At 39.5% G+C, this 26,393-nt stretch overlaps 3 protein-coding genes across 3 annotated transcripts; 1 reads left to right on the forward strand and 2 right to left on the reverse strand.

Moving 5' to 3' along the window:
- The first annotated feature begins 461 nt into the window (after positions 1-461).
- slc5a2 (solute carrier family 5 member 2) lies at positions 462-25,059 on the forward strand. Its single transcript, XM_034114459.1, has 8 exons — positions 462-473; positions 549-651; positions 17,075-17,216; positions 17,802-17,970; positions 18,412-18,612; positions 24,372-24,455; positions 24,494-24,503; positions 24,908-25,059. The coding sequence occupies exons 1-8, from the start codon at positions 462-464 to the stop codon at positions 25,057-25,059; spliced, it is 873 nt and encodes a 290-aa protein (XP_033970350.1).
- Positions 11,242-23,615, reverse strand: LOC117469996 (GTPase IMAP family member 8-like). Its single transcript, XM_034114504.1, has 4 exons — positions 23,522-23,615; positions 21,025-21,594; positions 20,141-20,919; positions 11,242-12,159 (listed from the first exon to the last, which is right to left on the reverse strand). The coding sequence occupies exons 2-3, from the start codon at positions 21,578-21,580 to the stop codon at positions 20,168-20,170; spliced, it is 1,308 nt and encodes a 435-aa protein (XP_033970395.1). The 5' UTR covers positions 21,581-21,594; positions 23,522-23,615; the 3' UTR covers positions 11,242-12,159; positions 20,141-20,167.
- LOC117469994 (GTPase IMAP family member 8-like) lies at positions 12,667-15,836 on the reverse strand. Its single transcript, XM_034114502.1, has 3 exons — positions 15,807-15,836; positions 13,557-14,126; positions 12,667-13,477 (listed from the first exon to the last, which is right to left on the reverse strand). The coding sequence occupies exons 2-3, from the start codon at positions 14,110-14,112 to the stop codon at positions 12,720-12,722; spliced, it is 1,314 nt and encodes a 437-aa protein (XP_033970393.1). The 5' UTR covers positions 14,113-14,126; positions 15,807-15,836; the 3' UTR covers positions 12,667-12,719.
- Positions 25,060-26,393: the final 1,334 nt, after the last annotated feature.

Raw genomic sequence — 26,393 nt, forward strand, 5'->3', positions numbered from 1 at the left:
AGATCCTTGATGAAAACCTGCTCCAGAGCGCTCAGGACCTCAGACTGGGGCGAAGGTTCACCTTTCAACAGGACAACGACCCTAAGCACACAGCCACGATAACAAAGCAGTGGCTTCGGGACAAGTCTGTGAATGTCCTTGAGTGGCCCAGCCAGAGCCCAGACTTGAACCCGATTGAATATCTCTGGAGAGATCGGAAAATGGCTGTGCACCGACGCTCCCCATCTAATCTGATGGAGCTTGAGACAATCTGTAAAGAAGAATGGGAGAAACTGCCCAAAGATAGGTGTGCCAAGCTTGTAGCATCATACTAAAGAAGACTTGAGGCTGTAATTGCTGCCAAAGTTGCTTCAACAAAGTATTGAGTAAAGGGTGTGAATACTTATGTACATGTGATATGAGTGTTTTGATTTTTAATTAATTTACAAATATTCTTTTAAAACTTTGTTCACTTTTTCAATATGGGGAATTGTGTGTAGAATGTTGAGAAAATAAATGAATTTAATGCATTTTCAAATAAGGCTGTAACATAACAAAATGTGGATGAGGTTGGCTGTGTTGTCCCTGAGGTGTGTAAGAGGGTGTGTGGGACTGAGGTGGGCTGCTCCAACATCGCCTATCCCAAACTGGTGGTGTCCATCATGCCAAATGGTAAAAAACCATAACCATGACCACTTTAACTCCCTTGTTTGTGTGCATGTAATTGTACGCTACTTGTTGCCACTTGATTCGGCCCACACGGGTCCTGGGAGGGTGGGGTTTTTATTTTATTTATTTTTGTTTGTTTTGTAAGGGAACTGTTTGTATGTTCTTTCACGTGGTATGTACAGTATGTGTTTTGTACCATGTTTTTCTGTGTTGGAATATGAGGAAATGACCGAAGAGTGGCGAAGTCCCTCCCCTTCCGGTGGACCTCCATGGGACCTTATTTCGGAAAAATTATGTATTGAAGTCAATGGAGAGAGAAAGATTATCTTTCGATCCCGTTTGAATTGTGCCACGAATTACACATATGATGTTTGTCAATTGAAAAGATAATTTTGCAAGTAAAAAAAAAAAAAATGTGTCGTAAAACTGTGAAGTAACACTTTTGTTTGTGTGAAACGCTCAATGAACTACATCTCTGGTCAACAACACATGTCACCAAGATGGCCGTCACTACTGTCTTGTCAACAAAACGATTGACTACCCTCACTATCACCACAATGAAACACGTCCAGAAGAATGTCATGCAAAGCTGCCTGCCTGCCTTCCTTTGATTCTCTCTGAACTGCCTGGTCGTTTTAATGTTTAATGTCAACCATTTGTGCAGATAGCATGAAGTAGAGAAGATCGCCGATGCTAGCGTTAGCGTTAGCATTTCTCCCCCGGGCTTAAATTGTGTATTATAGAATGATCACACCGGTGACAGTACTATTCAAAGGGTTCACGAAATATGACTACTACTCTTACTGTTTAACATTTTGGGTTACTTAATGTTACTTCATGTTAAGGCTAATAAAAATGACAAAGATGTAATGCTAACTAACGTGCTAGCTACTAGCTAGCTTGATCCAGACACTCCTGGTCCTTTCATCAGACGGGAAGCGAAAGAACGAGCAAGACCCATTGCTGGTATGATAACAACCTGGTACTAAGCACACAGGCATCTTGTTAAAGTTATCTTATCTTAGCCAGCGCCATATAGATAGATTATATCTATATGGCGCTGATCTTAGCTATCTCTTAGTGGAGGAAAACAATTGTGACATCACTTACGCGACTCTGGGATTTGTAGTCTTTCTAGTTGCGTATTTTTCATAGTCTTATATTTCAACAGTTTTACGACAAACTGTGACTTTTTTTACATGGAAATGATTTTTTAAGATTGACAAACATCATATGTGTAATTCATGGCACAATTCAAACGGGATCGAAAGATACGTTTTCTCTCTCCATTGACTTCAATACATTATTTTTCCGAAATAAGGTCCCATGGACCGGAAGTAGATGGGCGTGACTTCGCCACTCTATGTATCTCCCAGCATACACGCGGTTTGATTGGCTAGCGCTTGTACTGTCAGATTTGCATAAACGGGATTTGATTGGCTGATGCTTCCACCTCAGCTTCAAAAGTTGAACATTGCTCAACTTTTGAATCCTGAGATGCCTGGAAATCTCCGCTCTGCTTCCCACAATGCAGTTCGGCGAAAAGTGAGGCAAAGTGACGTCACCCCATTCAAAGTGAATGGGCAGAAGCGTTGGAAGATTTTTTTAACGCTGCTGTGTGGACGGGCCGTAACTGATGCAGTTAGTCACTTCTTTAATGGTTGTTCTTTCTGATGTAAAGTCAAGGTTGTAACTGTTTGCAATGAAGTCGTGGGGCGCTGAACTGTTCCTTTGAATCTTTTGAATTTTGATACATGATAGTAATTACTTGACTTTCAAATTTGAAGGAGGGTGAGCAAGCATCTTGAGGAACATTCATCATTAACTCCTCCACAAAATATAGTTTATTCAATAATAAATGAATATGTGAATCATAACAGTGATTGACAGCTGATAGGAATAATATGATTGTAAATAGTATCATATTCAATTAATGTACTTATTGCAGCAGTCTGCATATATTTGGTACCCCTGCTGGAGTGAGACAAACTCATTCAGTTATTGTTCAGTTCAAATTCATTAAATGATGTCTGCCACCTTATATATTTATATTTAAGGCTTTACTGATGTGCCACAATAATGTCACCAAATGTTATTGAGTTAAAATATTAATATTGTGGCTTTCCAAGTTAACATTGATTGATATGACTGCGATTAAATCAGCATATACTTCTGCCAGGGGATGCCACCCCTCAAAATCTCCTGCCACCCTCTTGCCACCCCATGAATAGTTGTCTAGATCCGCCCCTGGTTCTACCGCAAAGTTAGGCCCAATCCCAAACCACTCCCTCGACCCTACCCCTCCGTGGCGGAGTGAACTCCGTCTGTAGCCACACTCGCAGCTCAACGAGGCTCCCTCCTGTCAGATGGAGGGAGTAAATACAGCGGCAAGCTTTGGGACAAACTCCCCTCTCTCCGGCAGAAACAGGAAATGCCGTAACTGTATGTAACAACGGTTTCAAATCAGCATCTCTTAGACAAAAAATGTAAATTAAGAACTCAAATAAAACTCCAAACATCTTTCATTGTGTTACTTTTTTGTAAAGCTCTTTTAGTTTTAAACCTGATGTTTATAAGCTTCTTAGTTTTTGCAACAGTCTGTAAATATACACAACTTTATAATAAAATGCACACATTTACCTTTTTCTAGACTAAACACAGGTACGATCATAAGTTAAAAAAATATGAGGTTATCATGAGGTTGTTAACATCGCAATTTATCAGTGGATGTTTGCTGGAACTACTTGTAAACAGCGTGTTTCCTGACGGACACACACAGCGTGACTCCGGTCAGGTAGAGACCAGTCTCAAGTCTGCACCGATCCAGACTCGCTGTTTGAGGGCTTGATAGCCCACTCCCCCTCCACACCTCTCCACACTCGTTGGCTTGGAACAGCACTTAATGTGGCGGACCCTCCGGAGGGGTAGTGTGTAGGGGTAGGGTGTAGGGCGTGGTTTGGGATTGGGCCTTATTCTCCGTGGGGACTTCCGGAAACAATCTTGATTCTGATTGGCCAGAAGACTGAGAAGGGTCTAGCTGCGGCCGCGGCCAGTACACGACACTACACGACACGCCCACTACACGACACGCCCACCTGACACGACACTACGGTGGCTGAGAGACATTACCATACATGGCAGATTAAAAGCGAATTGACGACACTGACGCTGATGCAAGGATATTTAAAGAGACATGAGGTTCAGAGAACAGACAAACAATATGGCGCACCGAGTACAGGTAATTAACGTATTGTGGTTTTAGATATAATTACATACTATTTAGGTTCTCGTTTGTTTGTCGATGTGGCTGTTTAGCGCAGTGTAATTGTGTTTATTTAGCTAATTTGTATTTTAAATATTAAATGTAAAGGAATGGAATACATATAAATATATATATATCTTAGCTCTTAGCTTGACATGCTCGACGTTCAGTTAGCATATATGCTAACTGAACATGCTCGTTCAGTTAGCATGTCAAGCTAAGAGCTAAGATATATGTATATATTTTAGCTTGACAGATGGAACAATGCATGTACTCGCATTTTTACAAGAATCTGATTTTAAATATTCATTGAAGGTGTCTTTCACATTTGAATGTTTTAAAAAAAAAACATGTATTAGCTGCTATACTGACATGCACATATGTATAATTATATTATTATTTTAAGTGTGGTTTAAAGTTAAATGATATATAGTTATTGGGTAGAGCCAAGTAACCCAGGTGGATGCAATCAGGCCTCTGTTTTTAGATGGGGTTTGTGGCCATGCTGTAGGCCTGACATTTAAACCATAGACCGTATATATAAAGATTTAAACTAGCTGAAGGGCTTTCTGTTCGAACCACAGTGACATCTAGAGGTTGTTTTGTGCATAACATGTCAACCAAAAAGGTAGAGCTGGCTGAATCAGATGGAGTTAAACTTTTTTTTTTTTCAACAAGATATCAAGACACAAAATGTGCTCTACCAAATGGTGGCGCTGGCAGTTAAAGGGTTACCTTCTGAAAGTGAGGAAGTATGACCAGCTTTGTCCCATAGGATTATACAGGCCAGTCCATTGCTGCTTGTTTAAGGAGTTAACTATTTCCAATATTAAAGTCACTGAAATTGTATTCTATTTTATTCACCTATAGACAAACAACACAACACTCCGTGATGGAGCACGCCCAGAGCTCAACAAATTGGACTCGGACACCTTCCAGTGTCCATTTTGTGAAAGGACCGGGTCATACCCTGGTCTGATGGCTCATTTGCAGAGCCACCAGAGGGCACTTGTGAAATATGGAGGTAAGTACATCTATAATTCTATATGATCATTGTATACTTCATCACATTACATTACATGTTACTTGTTAGATGTGTTTAATGCCTCACACATTATGGATACATGTGTTATTTCTGTGCCCCAGGACATCCTTGGTGTAAATTCATTTTTAATTATAAATTGAACATTAAAAATTAGATTTATATTCAGGTTATGAAGTGTTAATAATGCTGGAAAAATATCCTTATTTGGGGTAGGCACAATATGAGCATAATCACACATTCAATCTGCAAAAAATCAGTTTATAGGCAAAAATATTATTGTTGGTGACATGATTATTTATTGCTCTCGCACAAACACCTTGTTTCAAATTGCATATTTACAAGAAATTCATGTTGGTTTGTTTCTAGAATCCTCTAAACTACTTTCTGTCTCTTTTTTTTAGGTTATAATGTTTATAAATGCCATCTCAAATGTGTGGCCAGCAGCCATTATCACTGTGGCTTTTGCCCAAGAATCATTGGGAGAAAGGAGATGTTTATTAGTCACTTTAAAAACTGCTGCACTGAACATCCAACTACGTTGGCGGCGGCCCCAGCAACCACAACGACTCCTCCAGTGATGGCCCCGACGGCCGCTCCAGTGATGGCCCCGACGGCCGCTCCAGTGATGGCCCCGACGGCCGCTCCAGTGATGGCCCCGACGGCCGCTCCAGTGATGGCCCAGACGGCCGCTCCAGTGATGGCTCCGACGGCCGCTCCAGTGATGGCTCCGGCTGCTGCAGCAACATGGCACAATATTTCCACAGCCCCCAACATTTTGATGTCAAAGCGCAAAACCACAACATGTTGTTTTTGTAGCCTACAACTAAAAAGGAACATTTTTCACATGATGTTCTGTTCAATAAATGTTCATTGAGGAAAACGGTATCAGTGTCTTATTGTATATTCATCACAGTGAATGCAGTGCATGCTGAACTTGCCAGACCATATACTGTAGTTGAAAGTACACAATGAAACACTGGCTTGCTTGTATCAAATCAATACAATTCCCACATGCCCTACCCCGGAACCTGCGGTCTTCAGACTCTGGCCCCCCGCACCAACCTGCGATCCTTCGGGGACAGAGCCTTCAGTATGGCAGCCCCCACTCTCTGGAACGCTCTCCCTGCGGAGATCTGCAACATCCCCACGCTTGACGCCTTCAAAAGGGCCCTCAAGTCTGCCAAGGTCTTTGGCCCCAAATCTATTTGTGTTGTCTGTCTAACTGTTCGTCTAACTGCCTTTAGTTATGTTTGTTTCTACTCCTGTTCTTTTTAAAGCGACCTTGGGTCTCATGAAAGGCGCTATATAAATCCAAGTTATTATTAATACATCATTGGAACGGTAAGAATCTCAGCTACAACACTGACTAAAGCCTTCCCATCTCCAGTATGCCTACATGACAAGCATTTTTATAATATACAGTAAACATATCTTTGACTTATTAGAGAAGAGACAATCATCAAGCCAGATACCAAGGTATTTACAACAGGCAACCACTTCAATTACCTTTCCTTTATGTTATTGTTATTTGGTTTTTATTAGTGCTTTTGTCGTTTTGAAGGAAATTAAAATACTGTATTGAGTTGGTTTCTTCTGTTTTGGAAGCCTTGTATATCTTTTTGGTCTTTTAGAAATACCCCATGGTAAAACAGTGTTCTAGCAGCAGTTAAAGAAGCTTAGTTTGCTGTCTTAGACTGCCAGTTGTATTAAGATGGTTTGTTCACAATTTACACATAAAACCTAAATGTTCATCTGTTTATTGTTCTTCTTCCTTTATATTCAAAGCATGTTGATTGTCTATTGGCTATATCTTGACATTATGTTAATTTGATCATACTTGCCATACATTTATTTTAATTTATGCGATTCCTTCAAAGGTTTTGTAATAGACCCCTAGTACTTTTAATTTATAAAGTAATAATAATACATGTGAATGATTGAGCTCATTAGTGGCCTGACTGGCCCTCCTAATTTGTTCCTTAATGACCCCATGATGTGATAATGTATATCTTAAAACCTTTAACAACTATATTTAGATGTTCACAAATATCTACATTTATGTATAAAATACATGTGTAGCAGTTAGACAAACATAATCAATAGATCATCTCATTAATACCTATTTTATATATTAAAAAAAAGTTGACTAAACCACCGTTTGTTGACAAAATGATTTGGGTTGAAAGTTATACTGTTGTGTCTCAAACGGATAGACTAGGTTATTAATTTATTTGCCTAATAGTTGCTTAAAATGCTACAATAACATTTGCAATTCGTTTTTAATCTGCCATGTACGATCTCAATAATAATAAGTGTCGTCAATTCGCTTTTAATCTGCCATGTACGGTAATGTCTCTCAGCCACCGTAGTGTCGTGTCAGGTGGGCGTGTCGTGTAGTGGGCGTGTCGTGTAGTGTCGTGTACTGTCCGTGGCCGCAGCTAGACCATATTGAGAAGACTCGAAAAAACATCAGCAAAGATGTTTTATTGAGAAGATGATCACTAGGTGACAGAATTTTTCAAAACCGTTTATGGTCTCCGGTACTTCTAGTCCAACGCCTGCTGCATGCACAACGTTAGAAAATCGGGCCTTCAAAATAAAAGTTTGAATTAGTTTGAAAGGTACGCTCTGATTCAGTGCAACGGCCAGGGCATTCTATCAAGGATATAGAATACCTTGGTTGAAGGATATTCTACCCAGAGACCCAGAACAAGATCTGATTGGTTGCTTTCTTTTCTAACACAAAACCACTTAAATGCGTAGTGCATGGACCGAGAAGGACAAACAAATCAACGTAACACTGTAATATTACAGATCAACAACACAGATACGATTCTCATTTATTCATTTTATGTACATTTTATTTATATAATTAAATCGATTTTGTTTTTGTTTTATCTGAGTGTTCCAGGGTATTCTCTGAATACCTTGAAGGCCCTGACGCTTCGCCACTGTTGCATACATATTTTTATATATATTTGTTTTTTAATTCGGGATTGTGGGAAACGGTATTTCAATCTCTCTGTCTGTACACACAAACTGAAAGATTCACAATAAAGTTGACTTTGACTTTGACTAATGTCCCTCACTTTTCTCCACTCAGTCTTTCTTATCAGATACGCTTTTCAGATTTTCACTTTCTATACAAACCACTGTAACTGGTAGTTCTGAAGATGTTCAGAATGTATGAATGTGTGATAGTGTCTTTTATATCAATATTCCAATTACTTGTATAGACTATTCTGCACTATTTCTATTATATTTTTATTTTATTTACTTGCACTATTATCTGTTTTATTGTGTTGCTCTGTTGGAGGAGCCTGTGACCTAAGATTCATAACTACACTGTAGCTATGCACACATGAAAATAAAAGCCTTGAATCTTGAATGGTGTGGGTGTTGTGCATCGTGTGCGTCAGTATCTGCTGGATCCCCGTGGTGCAGGCGGCTCAGAGCGGCCAGCTGTTCGACTACATCCAGTCCGTCTCCAGCTACCTGGCTCCACCCATCGCCTCCGTCTTCCTGCTGGCTGTGTTCGTGAAGAGGGTCAATGAGAAGGTCAGATATAATGTGGTTATGTTTGAAAAATATCACTCGTCTCCGGCTTGAGCTTCAATCTCAGGATCCATGTATTTCTGATCCTCTCCAGAATGGAAGTAGTCATCACATACAGAGCATCAACTAGTTCCTGAACAGTGTCCTTCACATGCTGATATCCAAGAGAGGGAGTTACACAGTCACAAGATGGAGGAATAGAAAGCAGTATTCAATGTTTACTTCAGATTAGCTCCACGTCAGAAATGATCATGCTTGTCATATGTCTATCTCCATAGAGGCTGAATCATCATGTTAATCACATAGCTATCATATGCCTAAAACAGTCCTGATGCTCTTCTAGCTAATCATACATCCTGTCATGCACACAGCTACAGTTGGGATACCTTTGTTATCATGTGTACTCTGATATTGGAAGAGGACATTCAGTATTTTCCCAACAGGTAACGTCATAATAAATCATATTACCTGCTGAAACAGATTCACACACATTTTCAGAAAACTGCAAACAAGGTGTATAATATGCTTCTTCTAACTAATATGCATTTACGTCTTTTTAAGATTTAGTTTAGGGCTCAATTCATAAGGAACCTTATTTGGATTTTGGATCAAATTGCACATTTCTATGCCATTGACTATTTTGAAATTTGAGAATTTGGTGATCAAAATATGTTATGTTTTCCATTTTCTCTCCTATTGTAGACAAAATAACAAATAGCCTAATTAACGCTTCAGTGGAAATGTAGGCAATGAAATTTGATAAATATTGTCAGAGGTGGGAAGTAGTGGAGACTACTTATTTTTTTATATAGACGACTTTTTACTTTGACTTCTTACATTTTGAACCCAAATACCTGTACTTTCTACTTGTTACATTTTCCAAACAGGCTGGTTCCTTTAGTTTGAATGTGTGTTTGGTGGCGTGATCATTATTATTTAGAGTCATTGCGTGCCTATTGATTTGAACACGATCCGTGTATCCATCATTTCCTGGTCTTCTCTAAAGAAGAGGGACCAATGAAAACGTTGTCATGTTGCCGTTGTTCAGCATGGAAACATTCATTAGCTAACAATGACATTATTGTTCTATTAATATAAAGGGAGGTCAGGTACTCTTTAAAACAGCTGCTAGTTATGGGTACTTTTTACTTAAGTACATTTCAAAGCCCATACTTCTTTACTTTTAGTAAAGAAGTTTAGTCAGTACTTCTACTTTTACCAGAGTATTTTTAAACACGAGTATCTGAACTTCTACTTGAGTAAAGGATGAGTTTACTTTTGCCATCTCTGTATATTGTCAGCTGAAACCAAGTACACAAACTGCTAATCGTCATGTAATTAATACCATCATTTTAAAACAAGTGTTCTATTAAAGGCTTCTGTTATTTAAAGAAAAAAAAGGGGTACATACAATAGCTGTTGTTCAGACGCTGAGTCTCTCTCCGCTGCAGGGTGCGTTCTGGGGTCTGATGGGTCTCTGCAGGATGTTGCCTGAGTTCTGGTTCGGTTCTGGCAGCTGTATTTTCCCCTCGAGCTGCTCCTTCTTGGTGTGTGGGATCCATTACCTGCACTTTGCCATCATTCTGTTCTTCTGCACCTCAGTGCTGGTGCTGCTGGTCAGCCTCTGCACACCGCCCATCCAGGAGCAACATGTGACTTCTGAAAACACACGTGCACTGATTCACTAAGTCACCGTATGTTTCTGTAACAGGTACACAACATATCCGCCCGTCTGTCTGTATGTTTTTAGGCTAATCTTACATACTACTAGTGGTGGAATGTAACTCAAGTACTGTACTGCAGTACAATTTGGAGGTATTTGTAATTTACCCAAGTATTTCCATTTTATGATACTTTATACTTGTCCTACATTTTCGGAAGCCAAAATTGTACATTTGAGTTACTTTACAGATTCAGATTATTAACTAATAAATATGGGTTAAACCTTCCAGCTGCAGTATACAAAGTAAATAAAATCAGCTCCACCTTTACCAGCTGTGATGAACACATTAATGCATTATTAATAATAATAATAATAATAATATTTTACAAGTTTGTTTTCATATTCTAGCACCCCCATTTAGACTAACTTAAAGGGGACCTATCATGCAAAATGCACTTTTGTATGTCTTTTATACATGAATATGTGTCCCTGGTGTTCCAGGGAACTCACCAAGTGTCAGAAAACACAACCCTCTCTATTTTCCTCCATACCCAAATCTCTAAAAAAGGGGCTGCAACGGATCTGATAAAAACTGATCCAGATTTGAACACTGTCCTGATGTCAGGACAGTGGCGCTACGGCTATTGGGCCAACTCCACCAATCAGGAGGAGACAGCCACGGCCATTGCCGTTCGAAAGCGCTGGAGACGCTGTAGTACATATGCCAGGCCTGTAGGTGGTGCTGTTCTCACTGAATCAGCCCTTGCTAAAACAGATCTAAAAAATGTCAAATTGAGCAAAATGAGGCATGGCTAAAATGCATGATCTGTTTGGTATTTTGAAAAAAAAAAAGGATAAATATGCCTTATATAGGTATGGTCCTACACTATATTATTATAATATAGCATGATAGGTCCACTTTAAGTACAGTTATATTAAAACACAAGACATTCACACATTCACTGTGTGAGGTGAGGTTTTAAAGCAGGAAAAGTTCAAACTGATTTTGTTTTCATCACAATGTCCGACACATCAACATTCAAATAATAAGAAAAAACAAACCCGGTAGAGATTTTAATTTTAATTTGTATGAAATCAATACAATAAAAAAAAATCATATTACATTTTAAGTCAAAATAAAATTCTCCCAATCCAAACTGTAACAATGTTAGGAATCATGCTTTATTTATTTTTTATATTTCATTCATATTATTTATCAGCAACTTAAATCATGTGTTTTATATGAGTTTATTACACGTAATCACCCAATAACAAAACATCTGACATCATTTATATTCTGATTATATCATCACACATTAAAACTAGTTAAAATACATTCATGTAGAAAGGAATAAAATGACCCAAAGTGAAAATCAGAGATTGACATACAACAAACCACTCTGGTGATGAACATCAACAAAAACAGTTACTGTACTGTGTTCATTTCCATCGTACTTATTTTTAATGGAAAATATACTTTAAAAGAAACAAAATGCTTACCGCATTACCTTTCCTGTCAACAGGAGATGTTTCAATGTATCTGCAAAACATTTCCTGACTTAGTGTTTCATTTGTTTTCACTAAATCCTGATTAAACTGTTTCTCTGGTTCAGGTTCGGAAACAATGAGATCTTTATGGTCTAGTAACTGGTGACTTGAAGCCTGATACATGACTTGTTCATTTTCATTTGAAAAACATAAGCACCATCTCTCCTGAAGCAAAGTGTTTTGGTTTCTGATTCAAATGGAAGGAACCTTTGTCTGTCCTTTCATTCCCCCAACAATCATTCACCCGATCGACTCAACACTTGCTGGAAGTACAATAACATATTACTTCCTGAACTAACGGAAAACATCTCTCTGATCATAACGAAGAAATCAAGTACATAATTAAAATATATTAAGTGAAACCTTTTTGTCGTATAAATGTTGTTTTCATGAAACAGGCGGTGAAACCTCATCCCACACTGCTACTAAGCCTGCAGCCTCTCCGGCAGTAGGGGCTTAGACTGTGAGCCCTGGGGTCGCCGGTTCAAGTCCCAGACCAGCCCTAAATATGGAGTGTGGACTGCTACTGGGAGAGATCCCAGTTCACCTCCTGCCTTGCTGTGGTGCCCTTGAGCAAGGCACCGGACACCCCCCACCCCCCTCACTCCCATTGCTCCCCGGGCGCTGTACAATAGCTGCCCACTGCTCCTAGTACTAGACTCCTGGTACTAGGATGGGTTGAAAGCAGAGAACACATTTCACTGTGTGTGCTGTGCTCTGCATGTGAGACCATTAAAGAGGGGTTCATCCCTCCCAATTCTATTTATATCTATTACCACCATCCACAATTGACTACACCTGTCTCGTAGGTTCATTACCTTACTTTTACCATAAGTCGTTACTAATCGGGGGGGCTGTGGCTCAGTGGGTGGTGGGCTGGACTTCAAATCAGGGGATAGCAAGTTCGAGTCCCACTGCAGACAGCATGTCGTTGTGTCCCTGGGCAAGACACTTCACCCCAAATTGCTCCTGTGGGGATTGTCCACAGTACTGAATAACTAAGTAAGTCGCTTTGGATAAAAGCGTCTAACAAATGACATGATACGTAATTGCACGAGCATCTGTATGAACCATTTACCGATCTTCTGCCATCTCGTAGAAACATAATCTGTTCTGACTATTTCGGACCCTCCTTCTGATGCCATTTGAACCCGTGTGGACCTCTCGGAGATGAAGTGCCCTCCGTTATTGGCTGCTACCATCTCATCCATTTTATCCAGAAGATGTTTAACCTGCACCCTGTTTCCTCTCTTTGTGTTGTCAAACACACTGTATCTACCTGCACACTTGCATACTAGGTCAGACACAGATCTCTCAGCCTTAATCAAATCCTCAATGGACTGGCCTTTGAGGTCATCTCCGTGAGTGAATAGGACCATCATATGTTTACGAACACCTTTGCCAAAGAGTTTTGGCAGCATCTCAAACAACATAATTTCTGCTTTAGAGATTCTGTTTATCTTCAACACAATGATGAAGGCATGCGGCCCTGGATCAGCCTTTTCTACTGACATCTTGATCTCCCTGAAAAGGCATTCAGGCTCTTCATCAGTGAATCCTGGAGTGTCCACCACTGTGACCTGACGACCCTCCACTGTGGCTGTTTTAGAAACAGCTTCTGTACTTACTCCTTGAAGGCCACAGCCTGATTTAAACTGAATGGATCCCAGGATGGTGTTTCCTGATGCACTTTTTCCCTGTCCAGGCAGACCGAGCAGCACCATCCTCCTCGGAGGACCAGGAGGATCGGACACCACTGAAGGAAAGAAACAAAACGTTTTATATATTTTGCATTATTTCATTTCTCACCGTCTCACCATTATTTCATTACTCACCGTCACTGAGGTGACCGGACTTCTCCAGCAGATGTCGGACTTGTTCCTGTCCTCCATTTTTATTGTTGAACACAAAATATCTTCCTTTAAATCTTTCAACAAGTGTTGGAAGAGGACTCTCTGGATCATCATTGATGAAATCATCCAACGACATGTCATTGAGGGCATCGCCTGATGTGAAGAGCAGGTGACAGTTCTCAAACCCCTCACCGCCAATGACTCTGATCGCTGCCTCCACAGAGTTGTTCTGCTCAATAGTGAATCGATCTATTTTAACCACTACCAGGAACAAACAAGGTTCCTTGGACTTCAGGAGATCTTGACACAAGGTTGTAACCTCCTTCTCGGATCTTAATATTCCCGGAGTGTCCTGCACTGAGATCTGTTTCCCAAACACCCTGTCAGTTTTTTTAGAGACTTCTTTTGTCACTGAGGTGAAGGAACGTTTTGACACAAATGCTTTTCGGCCCAGGATGGTGTTTCCTGAAGCACTTTTGCCAACACCTGAGTTTCCCAGAAGGACGATGGTGAGACCTGAACTTGGACCTGAAGCCATTTTTGGTTGTTAGCCTGAAAGAAATGTAAGAGGGAATTATGGACAACAGTGTTTTTCTATAATTTCTCTCAGTTATTATGACTGTGAATATGGTCGGTGACATTACTAAAGAGAAGTCTGACGGTTCAGATGTTGAAACAAACATTACATTACATGTTACTTGTTAGACGCTCAATACTGTGGGCAATCCCCACAGGAGTAATTTGAGGTGAAGTGTCTTGCCCAGGGACACAACGACATGCTGTCAGCAGTGGGACTCAAACCAGCTCTCCCCTGATCCGAAGATCAGCACACTATCCCACTGAGCCACAGCCTCCTTGACAAATCAACCTGTTGTACTTATTGTAGCCCTAATACAGTGCATCAAATGATTTCTAATACATGTTTCAGCTGGTTTCAGTTTGTCCTCAAAACAAAGTCTGATCATCTGACTGTAAGTCGCTTTGGATAAAAGCGTCTAACAAGTAACATGTAATGTAATGTAATGTAATGTAATCTAATGACTCATCCTTCTGACCTGTCAAACTTCATTCTGTTCGATCAGTGTTTAAAGCCAGCCTGTCCAGTTTTGTGCAGGCATGTTGGGGACTTCTAGAACAAGATGGCTCCTATTTAAAACCTGTGTGTGTCTGATGGGAACAATAGGGTTCTGATATGATCTACCACACCTTAACTTCTCCCAGATTAAACAAAATAATAGACATCTCTTATAAAACAGTCTAGGGTAATAACATGTTGAACAGTCAACCAACCCTCAAGAAAGAAAAAACCTAACAAAAAATGATGGGAATCAAAAAAAAGTATTTAACCTTTATGTTGTGTTCGGGTCTCCCGTGTCCCGTTTCAAGTTAAAATTATATAATAACTAAACTCTAGTTTTTTTTTATCGGAACAAGGCATCATGATATCCTCTAACAGCTATATAAACACTCCAAACTGATTTTGACAATTTTAGCAAAGTCTGACTTTGCTAAAATAAAACACTATAGACCTTCAGATATATAAAGACATAAAAAGTGTATAATTTGGTGTTCGGGTCTGTGGAGAGCCAGCAGAATTGTTTTGGGTGACTCTGGGTCAAATTTGGCCCAATCGAGATTCATCTTTGACTTTAGACACCCCTCCCCCTTCATCCACTGTAACAATACTTTTTTCGCAACATGCACCTGGTCTCCCCTCCCTCTGGCCCCCCTCCCCCCACGGGAACTCCACCTTTCTCAAAGAATATGTACACTAACACTTGAACCTGAACACACATGCACATGTGCAATATGTGGTGTAATGTGTTTTGGGGCCATAAGTTAACATTAAATTACAACAGGATTGTACGGTTATGAATGCATTATAAGTTAGTTATGATGTAATTAAAACAATATTGGATGATAGTCATTATTTTTGTGTGTTTTGGACTGAGATAAATCATGGGTCAAAATTGACCTGCGAGCACCATGAACGGTAACAGCTTTCGAACACAACACTAATTAAGCTAGAATTAAGAGTATTATTGGATGTGTTCTTCAGACCAAAATCAACCTTTTTCATTACAAAGGAAGAAGTTTTACGTGTAATTTAAATCGAATTGAATTAGGACATCAGGTGTCACATCAAATATTGTATAAAATCAATAAGACACAATGGTACAAATAGACAGAAAAACAACTTAAAAAATGTAAAAACAATACAAAATGGCTGACCTGAGAGCAGAGGGTGTTGGTTGAGTCCTGAGAGAATAAAGGTATTTCCGTATACTTTCCATTAAATACACGTTCAAGTCTTTCAAGTTTCACAGATTTAGTTGCACCACTTCCTGAAATCAGTGTCAAAATAAAATCCTTCATTTGTCTTCAGATGTCAGGGTTTGTGTAAGGTCCATCAGAAAGTGTTTCTTTAGTTTGTTTCAACAGGAGATCTCTCAGTGTTTACATCTATGCTAACAGACCTTTGTTATGTTACATTGTTCTCTTTCTAAACAATGTTCTGTTACTGCCGGATACTGATCTTATTTTTGCAGAGTCTTCCACTTGTCGACAGCTAAACGTGTTGACAGACTTTAAAAAGGAAAGCACCTGCGATATGAACATCCACTAAGTTACATATACAGATGATAGTTTAACCTTAACTCAAAGTCTTACATTGTTATTAATATTTTAAAGCTAGTTCCTTCATTTAAGTGACTTAACAAAAGTACAAACTAAATATGTTGTAAGTTAAAGTGGTGAATGCAGTGGTGTAAACTAAGTAGCTACATTTACTCACAGTCGGAAGTACAATTTTGAGGTACTTGTACTTTACTTGAGTATTTCCATTTGTTGCTAGTTTGTACTTCTACTCCACTACAATGGAGTAGTTTACTCCACTACTTGATGATGTGAAATATTAAGTGTTAAATCAGACTTTAGTTCCACCTGGAGTAAATTCACAAGCTACCCTGCAGTATACAAAGTCATTCAAACTAGCTGCACCTTTACCAGAAACCCTAACAATGACCACTTTAACTCCCTTTTTTGTGTGCGCATATGTAATTGTACGCTACTTGTTGCCTCTTGATCCGGCCCACGGGGGTCCTGGGAGGGTGGGGGTTTTATTTGATTTATTTTTGTTTGTTTTGTAAGGGAACTGTTTGTATGTTCTTTCACGTGGTATGTACAGTATGTGTTTTGTACCATGTTTTTCTGTGTTTCTGCTTAAATAAATAAAAAATGTGATCATAAAAAAACAATGTCCACTTTAACAGAGTGTCAACAGAGGGACGTTATAATAATGCTTTTGGAGATCAACACAAAGAAAACAGAGGAAATTGTATTTGGTTCAGAATCGGACTCCCATAAAGTCTCTATTGGTATCTATACTTGTCACAATAAAGCAGTTCCTTGAGTGTAATGATAGACCACCTGCTATAGACAAACTCTCTTCTCCTGTGATTCTGAGTGTGTTTCCAGTACCTTCCTCTCCTTCTCTGCAGGTCTGCGAGGTCTGATGCTGGCTGTGATGCTGGCTGCTCTCATGTCCTCTCTGGCGTCCATCTTTAACAGCAGCAGCACTCTGGACATCTGGACCCGCATCCGACCGCAGGCCACCGAGCGAGAGCTGCTGATCGTGGGTAGGTAAACGGACGCTGTTAAAGTAGAAAGTCCTTCACTTTTCTCCACTCTGTCTTTTTTCTCAGATACGCCTTAATGTTTTTTCACTTTCTATACTGTTGGGGAAATACTGAATGTGCTCTTCCAATATCAGAGTAACATGATAACAAAGGTATCCCAACTGTAGCTGTGTACATGACAGGATGTATGATTACCTAGAAGAGCATCAGGACTGTTTGAGGCATATGATAGCTATGTGATTAACATGATGATTCAGCCTCTATGGAGATAGACATATGACAAGCATGATCATTTCTGACGTGGAGCTAATCTGAAGTAAACATTGAATACTGCTTTATATTCCTCCATCTTGTGACTGTGTAACTCCCTCTCTTGGATATCAGCATGTGAAGGACACTGTTCAGGAACTAGTTGATGCTCTGTATGTGATGACTCCTTCCATTCTGGAGAGGATCAGAAATACATGGATCCTGAGATTGAAGCTCAAGCCGGTGACCAGTGAGATTTTTCTAACATAATAAAAAACAACTGTAACTGGTCGTTGTGAGGATGTTCAGAATGTATGAATGTGTGATGATGTGTTTTCAGGGTGTGGGTGCTGTGCATCGTGTGCGTCAGTATCTGCTGGATCCCCATGGTGCAGGCAGCTCAGAGCGGCCAGCTGTTCGACTACATCCAGTCCGTCTCCAGCTACCTGGCTCCACCCATCGCCTCCGTCTTCCTGCTGGCTGTGTTCGTGAAGAGGGTCAATGAGAAGGTCAGATATCATACATGTGGAAACGTCATAATAAATCATATTACCTGCTGCAACAGACTTACACACATTTTCAGAAATTGCAAACAAGGTGCACGCTGTCTAATATGCTTCTTCTAACTAATATGCGTTTTCGTCTTTTAAGTATTTTGGTTAGGGCTCAACTTATAAGGACCCTTTTTTGGATTTTTCATCAATATGCCATTGACTATTTTGAAATATGAGAATTTGGTGATCAAAATATATGTCATGTTTACAATTTTCTCCCTATTTAGACGAGATACCAAATAGCCTACACTTCAGTGAGAAATGATTGTGCTAATTGTAGTGTAATTAATACCATCATTTAAAACAAGTGTTCTATTAAAGGCTTCTGTTATTTAAAGAAAAAAAAGGGTACATACAATAGCTGTTGTTCAGACGCTGAGTCTCTCTCCGCTGCAGGGTGCGTTCTGGGGTCTGATGGGTCTCTGCAGGATGTTGCCTGAGTTCTGGTTCGGTTCTGGCAGCTGTATTTTCCCCTCGAGCTGCTCCTTCTTGGTGTGTGGGATCCATTACCTGCACTTTGCCATCATTCTGTTCTTCTGCAGCTCAGTGCTGGTGCTGCTGGTCAGCCTCTGCACACCGCCCATCCAGGAGCAACATGTGACTTCTGAAAACACACGTGCACTGATTCACTAAGTCACCGTATGTTCCTGTAACAGGTCCACAACATGTCAGCCCGTCTGTCTGTATGTTTTTAGGCTAATCTTACATACTACTAGTGGTGGAATGTAACTCAACATTTACTCAAGTACTGTACTGCAGTACAATTTGGAGGTATTTGTAATTTACCCAAGTATTTCCATTTTATGATACTTTATACTTGTACTACATTTTCGGAAGCCAATATTGTACATTTGAGTTACTTTACAGATTCAGATTATTAACTAATAAATATGGGTTAAACCTTCCAGCTGCAGTATACAAAGTAAATAAAATCACACATTAATGCATTATTAATAATAATAATAATAATAATAATAATAATTTACAAGATAAATAAACGTATTTATAACATTTTTAACTTTGTTTTCATATTCTAGCGCCCCCATTTAGACTAACTTAAGTACAGTTATATTAAAACACAAGACATTCACACATTCACTGTGTGAGGTGAGGTTTTAAAGCATGAAAAGTTCAAACTGATTTTGTTTTTATCACAATGTCCGACACATCAACATTCAAATAATAAGAAAAAACAAACCCGGTAGAGATTTTAATTTTAATTTGTATGAAATCAATACAATAATAAAAAAATCATATTACATTTTAAGTCAAAATAAAATTCTCCCAACTCCAAAGTTTAACAATGTTAGGAATCATGCTTTATTTATTTTTTATATTTCATTCATATTATTTATCAGTAACTTAAATCATGTGTTCTATATGAGTTTATTACACGTAATCATCCAATAACAAAACATCTGACATCATTTATATTCTGATTATATCATCACACATTAAAACTAGTTAAAATACATTCATGTAGAAAACGAATAAAATGACCCAAAGTGAAAATCAGAGATTGACATACAACAAACCACTCTGGTGATGAACATCAACAAAAACAGTTACTGTACTGTGTTCATTTCCATCGTACTTATTTTTAATGGAAAATATACTTTAAAAGAAACAAAATGCTTACCGCATTACCTTTCCTGTCAACAGGAGATGTTTCAATGTATCTGCAAAACATTTCCTGACTTAGTGTTTCATTTGTTTTCACTAAATCCTGATTAAACTGTTTCTCTGGTTCAGGTTCAGAAACAATGGGATCTTTATGGTCTAGTAACTGGTGACTTGAACCCTGATGCATGACTTGTTCATTTTCATTTTAAAACATAAGCACCATCCCTCCTGAAGCAAAGTGTTTTGGTTTCTAATTCAAATGGAAGGAACCTTTGTCTGTCCTTTCATTCCCCCAACAATCATTCACCCGATCGACTCAACACTTGCTGTGAAGTACAATAACATATTACTTCCTGAACTGACGGAAAACTTCTCTGTGATCATAACGAAGAAATCAAGTACATAATTAAAATATATTAAGTGAAACCTTTTTGTCGTATAAATGTTGTTTTCATGAAACAGGCGGTGAAACCTCATCCCACACTGCTACTGAGCCTGCAGCCTCTCCATTACCACCATCCACAATTGACTACAACTGTCTCATAGCTGCAAGCATTGGCATTCCATTATAAACCGCAAGTAATTTTAAGAGCCACTCCATGAACCATTTAAAGAGGTCCAGCCAAAACTGAGTAGTTGTCGTTTCGCTGACTCTTTCGGACCCTCCTGATAGCATTTGAACCCGTGTGGACCTCTCGGAGATGAAGTGCTTTCCGTTATTGGCTGTTACCATCTCATCCATTTTATCCAGAAGACGTTTAACCTGCACCCTGTTTCCTCTCTTTGTGTTGTCAAACACACTGTAGCTACCTGCACACTTGCGTACTAGGTCAGACACAGATCTCTCAGCCTTAATCAAATCCTTAATGGACTTGCCTTTCAGGTCATCCCCGTGAGTGAAAAGGACCATCATATGTTTACCAACATCTTTGCCAAAGAGTGTTGGCAGCATCTCAAACAACAAAATTTCTGCTTTAGAGATCCTGTTTATCTTCAACACAATGATGAGGGCATGCGGCGCAGCCTTTTCTACTGACATCATGATCTCCCTGAAAAGGTGTTCATGATCTTCATCAGGGAATCCTGGAGTGTCGACCACTGTGACCTGACGACCCTCCACTGTGGCTGTTTTAGAAACAGCTTCTGTACTTACTCCTTTAAAGCCACAGTCTGATTTAAACTGAATGGATCCCAGGATGGTGTTTCCTGATGCACTTGTTCCCTGTCCAGGCAGACCGAGCAGCACCATCCTCCTCGGATCACCAGGAGGATCGGACACCACTGAAGGAAAGAAACAAAACGTTTTACATATTTTGCATTATTTCATTACTCACCGTCTCACCATTATTTCATTACTCACCGTCTCACCATTATTTCATTACTCACCGTCACTGAGGTGACCGGACTTCTCCAGCAGATGTCGGACTTGTTCCGGTCCACCATTTTCATTGTTGAACACATAATATCGCTTTTTAAATCTTTCAACAAGTGTTGGAAGAGGACTCTCTGGATCGTCATTGATGAAATCATCCAACGGCATGTCATTGAGGGCATCCCCTGATGTGAAGAGCAGGTGACAGTTCTCAAACCCCTCACCGCCAATGACTCTGATCGCTGCCTCCACAGAGTTGTTCTGCTCAATAGTGAATCGATCTATTTTAACCACTATCAGGAACAAACAAGGTTCCTTGGACTTCAGGAGATCTTGACACAAGGTTGTAACCTCCTTCTCGGATCCTAATATTCCCGGAGTGCCCTGCACTGAGATCTGTTTCCCAAACACCCTGTCAGTTTCTTTAGAGACTTCTTTTGTCACTGAGGTGAAGGAACGTTTTGACACAAATGCTTTTCGTCCCAGGATGGTGTTTCCTGAAGCACTTTTGCCAACACCTGAGTTTCCCAGAAGGACGATGGTGAGACCTGAACTTGGACCTGAAGCCATTTTTGGTTGTTAGTCTGAAAGAAATATAAGAGGGAATTATGGACAACTGTGTTTTTTCTATAATTTCTCTCAGACTGTGAATATGGTCGGTGACATTACTAAAGAGAAGTCTGACAGTTCAGATGTTGAAACAAACATTACATTACATGTCAGTTTCTAGACGCTTTTATCCGAAGCGACCTACATTCAGAACTGTGGGCAATCCCTACAGGAGTAGTCTGAGGTGAAATGTCTTGCCCAGGGACACAACGACATGCTGACTGCACTGGGACTCAAACCAGCTCTCCCTGATCCGAAGATCAGCACACTATCCCACTGAGCCACAGCCTCCTTGACAAATCAACCTGTTGTACTTATTGTAGCCCTATGTTACGGCCGCCGCCTCCCCGGTCCTGTTAGCTCTGCTTTGAATGTGTTTTATGTAAATGAGCTGTGCGGTTGCCCTGATGTCCATACTCATCTTCTGGCCCGCCCCCGAAGATTGTGATCTGCCTGTAGGGAGGGGCCGCCCTGACAATATGGCTCCTATTTCAAACGGGTCCTATTTCAAACCGGTCTGATGGGTGTTTATGCCACACCTTAATTTCTCCCAGATTAAACAAACCGATTTAATAAAATAACAGACATCTCTTATATTATAAAACAGTCTAGGGCAGGGCTTCTCAAACTTCTCAAAGATCCGGACCGAACTGCAAATCAATCCGGACCGGACCCTGTGTCCCATTATATATTTAAAAAAAAAAAGAAAAATCTGATTCTGATAAATTAATGTACATCATTATGTACGCGCGTCTTGTGTCTGACGCGTAGTGAGAATGAACGTGCATATATATTTACTTGTGTGCGCAAGCGTGACACTCATTGCAGACCGCAAGTTAACCGCAAGTTTACCTTGACTTTCTAATGCTTCTAATGCCTTTTTTGCCGAGGTTCAAGGCATTGACTACAGACAAACAGCCAAGCCATATGTATGTATTGAATGTGTGAGTGTATAAAGCGCGCCGTTTGCCGACAGGCAAGTGCTTGGACCAGAAGGGGCCCCCCAAAGAAGGTAGATTAAGAAGGTCCACAGCAACGACAACATGAAACACCCTTTCATTTACTGCAACGACATGTCGGGAAACCCCCTCAAGGGGACCCCATGCATAGCGCGCCATAAGAAAGTGCTTCTTAATTTCAGTTTCGTTTCATGTTAAAGTCAACCAACCCTCAAGAAAGAAAAAACCTAATAAAACATATACAAATTATGGGAATCAAAATGTTTTATTTAAGCTAGAATTAAGAGTATTTTTGGATGTGTTCTTCAGACCAAAATCAACCTTTTTATTACAAAGGAAGAAGTTTTAAGTGTATGTAAATCGAATTGAATTAGGACATCAGGTGTCACATCAAATATTGGGTACCACTTTACAATAAGACAATCCTTATAAAGGGTTTACGAATAGTTTGTAATTCATTTATTAATTAGGTTGTGAACACTTTATAAATCATTAATAAGCTTTTATAAGACATGAGGTAAACAGGGCAACTGTGACCGGTTGCTTGCCAAATAGTGAGCCCGCATGTATCTGTACTGCTAAGCCTTATATTGGCTACCTAGCTTACTTCCTCTTCTTCATCAGCCAGCATCCTTGGTATCTGTTGTTCACTGAGTTGATTCTCGCTAAGTAGCCAATATAAGGCTTAGTCATCTTGCCAAATAGTGAGCCTGTGGTGATGTATGAAAACTATGTTATAACTGGTTTTATAAATGGTTCTTAATGATTAATAAAGTGTTTACAACCTAATTCATAACCTAATTATAAACCCTTTATGAATCCTTTATACGGGTAGCCTTATTGTAAAGTGGTATCAAATATTGTATAAAATCAATACAACACAATGGTACAAATAGACAGAAAAAACACTTTAAAAATGTAAAAACAATTTGAAATGGCTGACCTGAGAGCAGAGGGTGTTGGTTGAGTTCTGAGAGAATAAACGTATTTCTGTATACTTCCCATTAAATACACGTTCAAGTCTTTCAAGTTTCACAGATTTAGTTGCACCACTTCCTGAAATCAGCTTAAAAATAAAATCCTTCATTTGTCTTCAGATGTCAGGGTTGTGTAAGGTCCATCAGAAAGTGTTTCTTTAGTTTGTTTCAACAGGAGATCTCTGTGTTTACATCTGTGCTAACAGACCTTTGTTATTTTACATTGTTCTCTATATTTCTAAACAATGTTCTGTTGCTGCCGGATACTGATCTTATTTTTGCAGAGAGTCTTCCACACAGCTAAACGTGTTGACAGACTTTAAAAAGGAAAGCACCTGCGATGTGAACATCCACTAAGTTACATATATACGGATGATAGTTTAACCTTAACTCGAAGTCTTACATGTTATTAATATTTTAAAGCTAGTTCCTTCATTTAAGTGACTTAACAAAAGTACAAAGTTGTTGTAAGTTAAAGTGGTGTAAAGTAACTAAGTACATTTATTCAAGAACAGTACTGAAGTACAATTTTGAGGTACTTGTACTTTACTTGAGTATTTCCATTTGTTGCTAGTTTGTACTTCTACTCCACTACAGTTCAGAGGTAAATGGTGTACTTTGACTCCACTACTTGATGATGTGAAATATAATCAAGTGTTAAATCAGACTTTAGTTCCACCTGGAGTAAATTCACAAGCTACCCTGCAGTATACAAAGTCATTCAAACTAGCTGCACCTTTACCAGCTTTGAGAACACGTTAATGCATCAAAGTAATGCATGTTTCTGTGTGTTATGAAATGTGTTTTTCCTCTCAGCTCCATCGTCTGGTGTTCAGCCTGCGTCACTCCAAAGAGGAGGGGAAGGATTTGGACTGGGAGCAACAGGAGGAAGGGAGAAGAGTGAGAAGAGTGAGAAAGAAATAGTCACTTCTCCAAAGACAGACAAATGTAAGACACACACACACACACACACACACACACACGTGCACACACACGTGCACACACACTCGCACACACACTCGCACACACACTCGCACACACACCATATAACTTGTAGTACTTCATCATCTTTTTATATTTTACCCCACAACATCTTATCCATGCTAGATAATTACACACACACACACACACACACACACACACACACACACACACACACACACACACACACACACACACACACACACACACACACACACACACACACACACACACACACACACACACACACACACACACACACACACACACACACACACACACACACACACACACACACACTTGCTATGGCCCATGTATCGTTAACATGTATGTTTAGTATTCTTTGTAATTTGTATTTGTTGTCCCTTCAGTAGTAGGGGGGTCTCCCCGGCCCCCGAGGATCAACCTGAGGCCTCGGAGAAGCTCCCGGACATCAGCGAGGCCCTGGTGTGGAAGTACACTGGACGCTAACGCTCTCATTGTGATGGCTGTAGCAGTGTTTGTGTGGGGATACTATGCTTAGCTGATTCATTCTAGTGTTTGTTTTTATAATAATTAAAATAATAATACATTTAATTTTTATAGCGCTTTTCCTGGTGCTCAAACGCTTTACATAAAATCAGAAACAGAAACAGTACAAATATGTGATTAGGGGACATTATGTGATTACGTTTAACCCTCCTATTGTCTTCGTTTCCCCCCCCCTTACTTTGGTGTTCGCGGTCAAATTTGACCGGTCCTGTTTTAACTGCTATTACATTAACACAAAAACCATTAATCATCACCACATTTCATTTAACACCCTTTCAAACTGTACATATTGTATCAGACTACTGGTATACATGAAAAACTGCAGTAAATATACAAAGAATAGACACTGAACATGTATTGCGTGTGCCAGGTGTGATCCATGTGGGGGGATGGGCACATAAGAGCGGGACATGTGTCAAATTGTTCTGTGTGTGTGTGTGTCTGTGCCAGGTGTGATTCACATGGGGGGATTGGGCACATGAGGGGGGGGGGGGACACATCTAGAGTATGTGTGTGTGTGTGTGGGGGTGTTAGTGTGTGTGTTTTATCTGATCCGGATAGTTACTAATTCCTTTTCTTTATGGCGGTCATTTTTGACCGGGAACAAGGTGTTACAAAGTTGACTAAATCATCCAAAATGCAATGAAAGTGGTGATCAGCAATTTTATATGTTCAAATGTCTGCTGTGAAGGATATCATAAAGCCTTAATGCAATCAAATGTAAAACAAAAAAGTTATGATTGATGAAAGTAGTAAATCGGTCAGATTTGACCCGAAGACAACAGGAGGGTTAATAACTGTTTGGATGAAAGTACTACAATGTCGCCCCCTGTTGGTTATTACATGTCACTGCACTGCCAATCATAGAGATGTCACAATTTAAAATGAATAAATAAAAAACATACCAACTGTCTCATTTCTCTGTGATCCATTATAAGTGGTGAAAGTACTTTTTACCCTACTACATTTCTCTGACTACTTTAAATACTGGTTATTTTGTTAAGCAAATAGTAAGTAGTATTTATAATTATAGTTTCAGCTACCCAGCAAGCTATCAAGTACATGTCATTTAAATTATATCCGCCCTTTTTATCCTTAAAGAGAGGAACACAATAATGATATTCCTACAACATAAAATACATTATACTAAAATGGGGCACTTTCGGTACTTCAATTATATTGGTGATTATTTTTAATTATTTCTATTCTATTCTTAAGTCATATTTTGATTGGAGAACTTTTAGTTGCAATACAGTATTTCTACACTGAGCAGAATATCCAAGTGCTTCTTCCACCACCTCCTTCCTTCCCTGCATCTCTCCAGTC

The sequence above is a fragment of the Trematomus bernacchii genome, unplaced genomic scaffold (assembly GCF_902827165.1).
Source record: "Trematomus bernacchii unplaced genomic scaffold, fTreBer1.1, whole genome shotgun sequence".
In the NCBI taxonomy this organism is placed as follows: domain Eukaryota; kingdom Metazoa; phylum Chordata; class Actinopteri; order Perciformes; family Nototheniidae; genus Trematomus; species Trematomus bernacchii.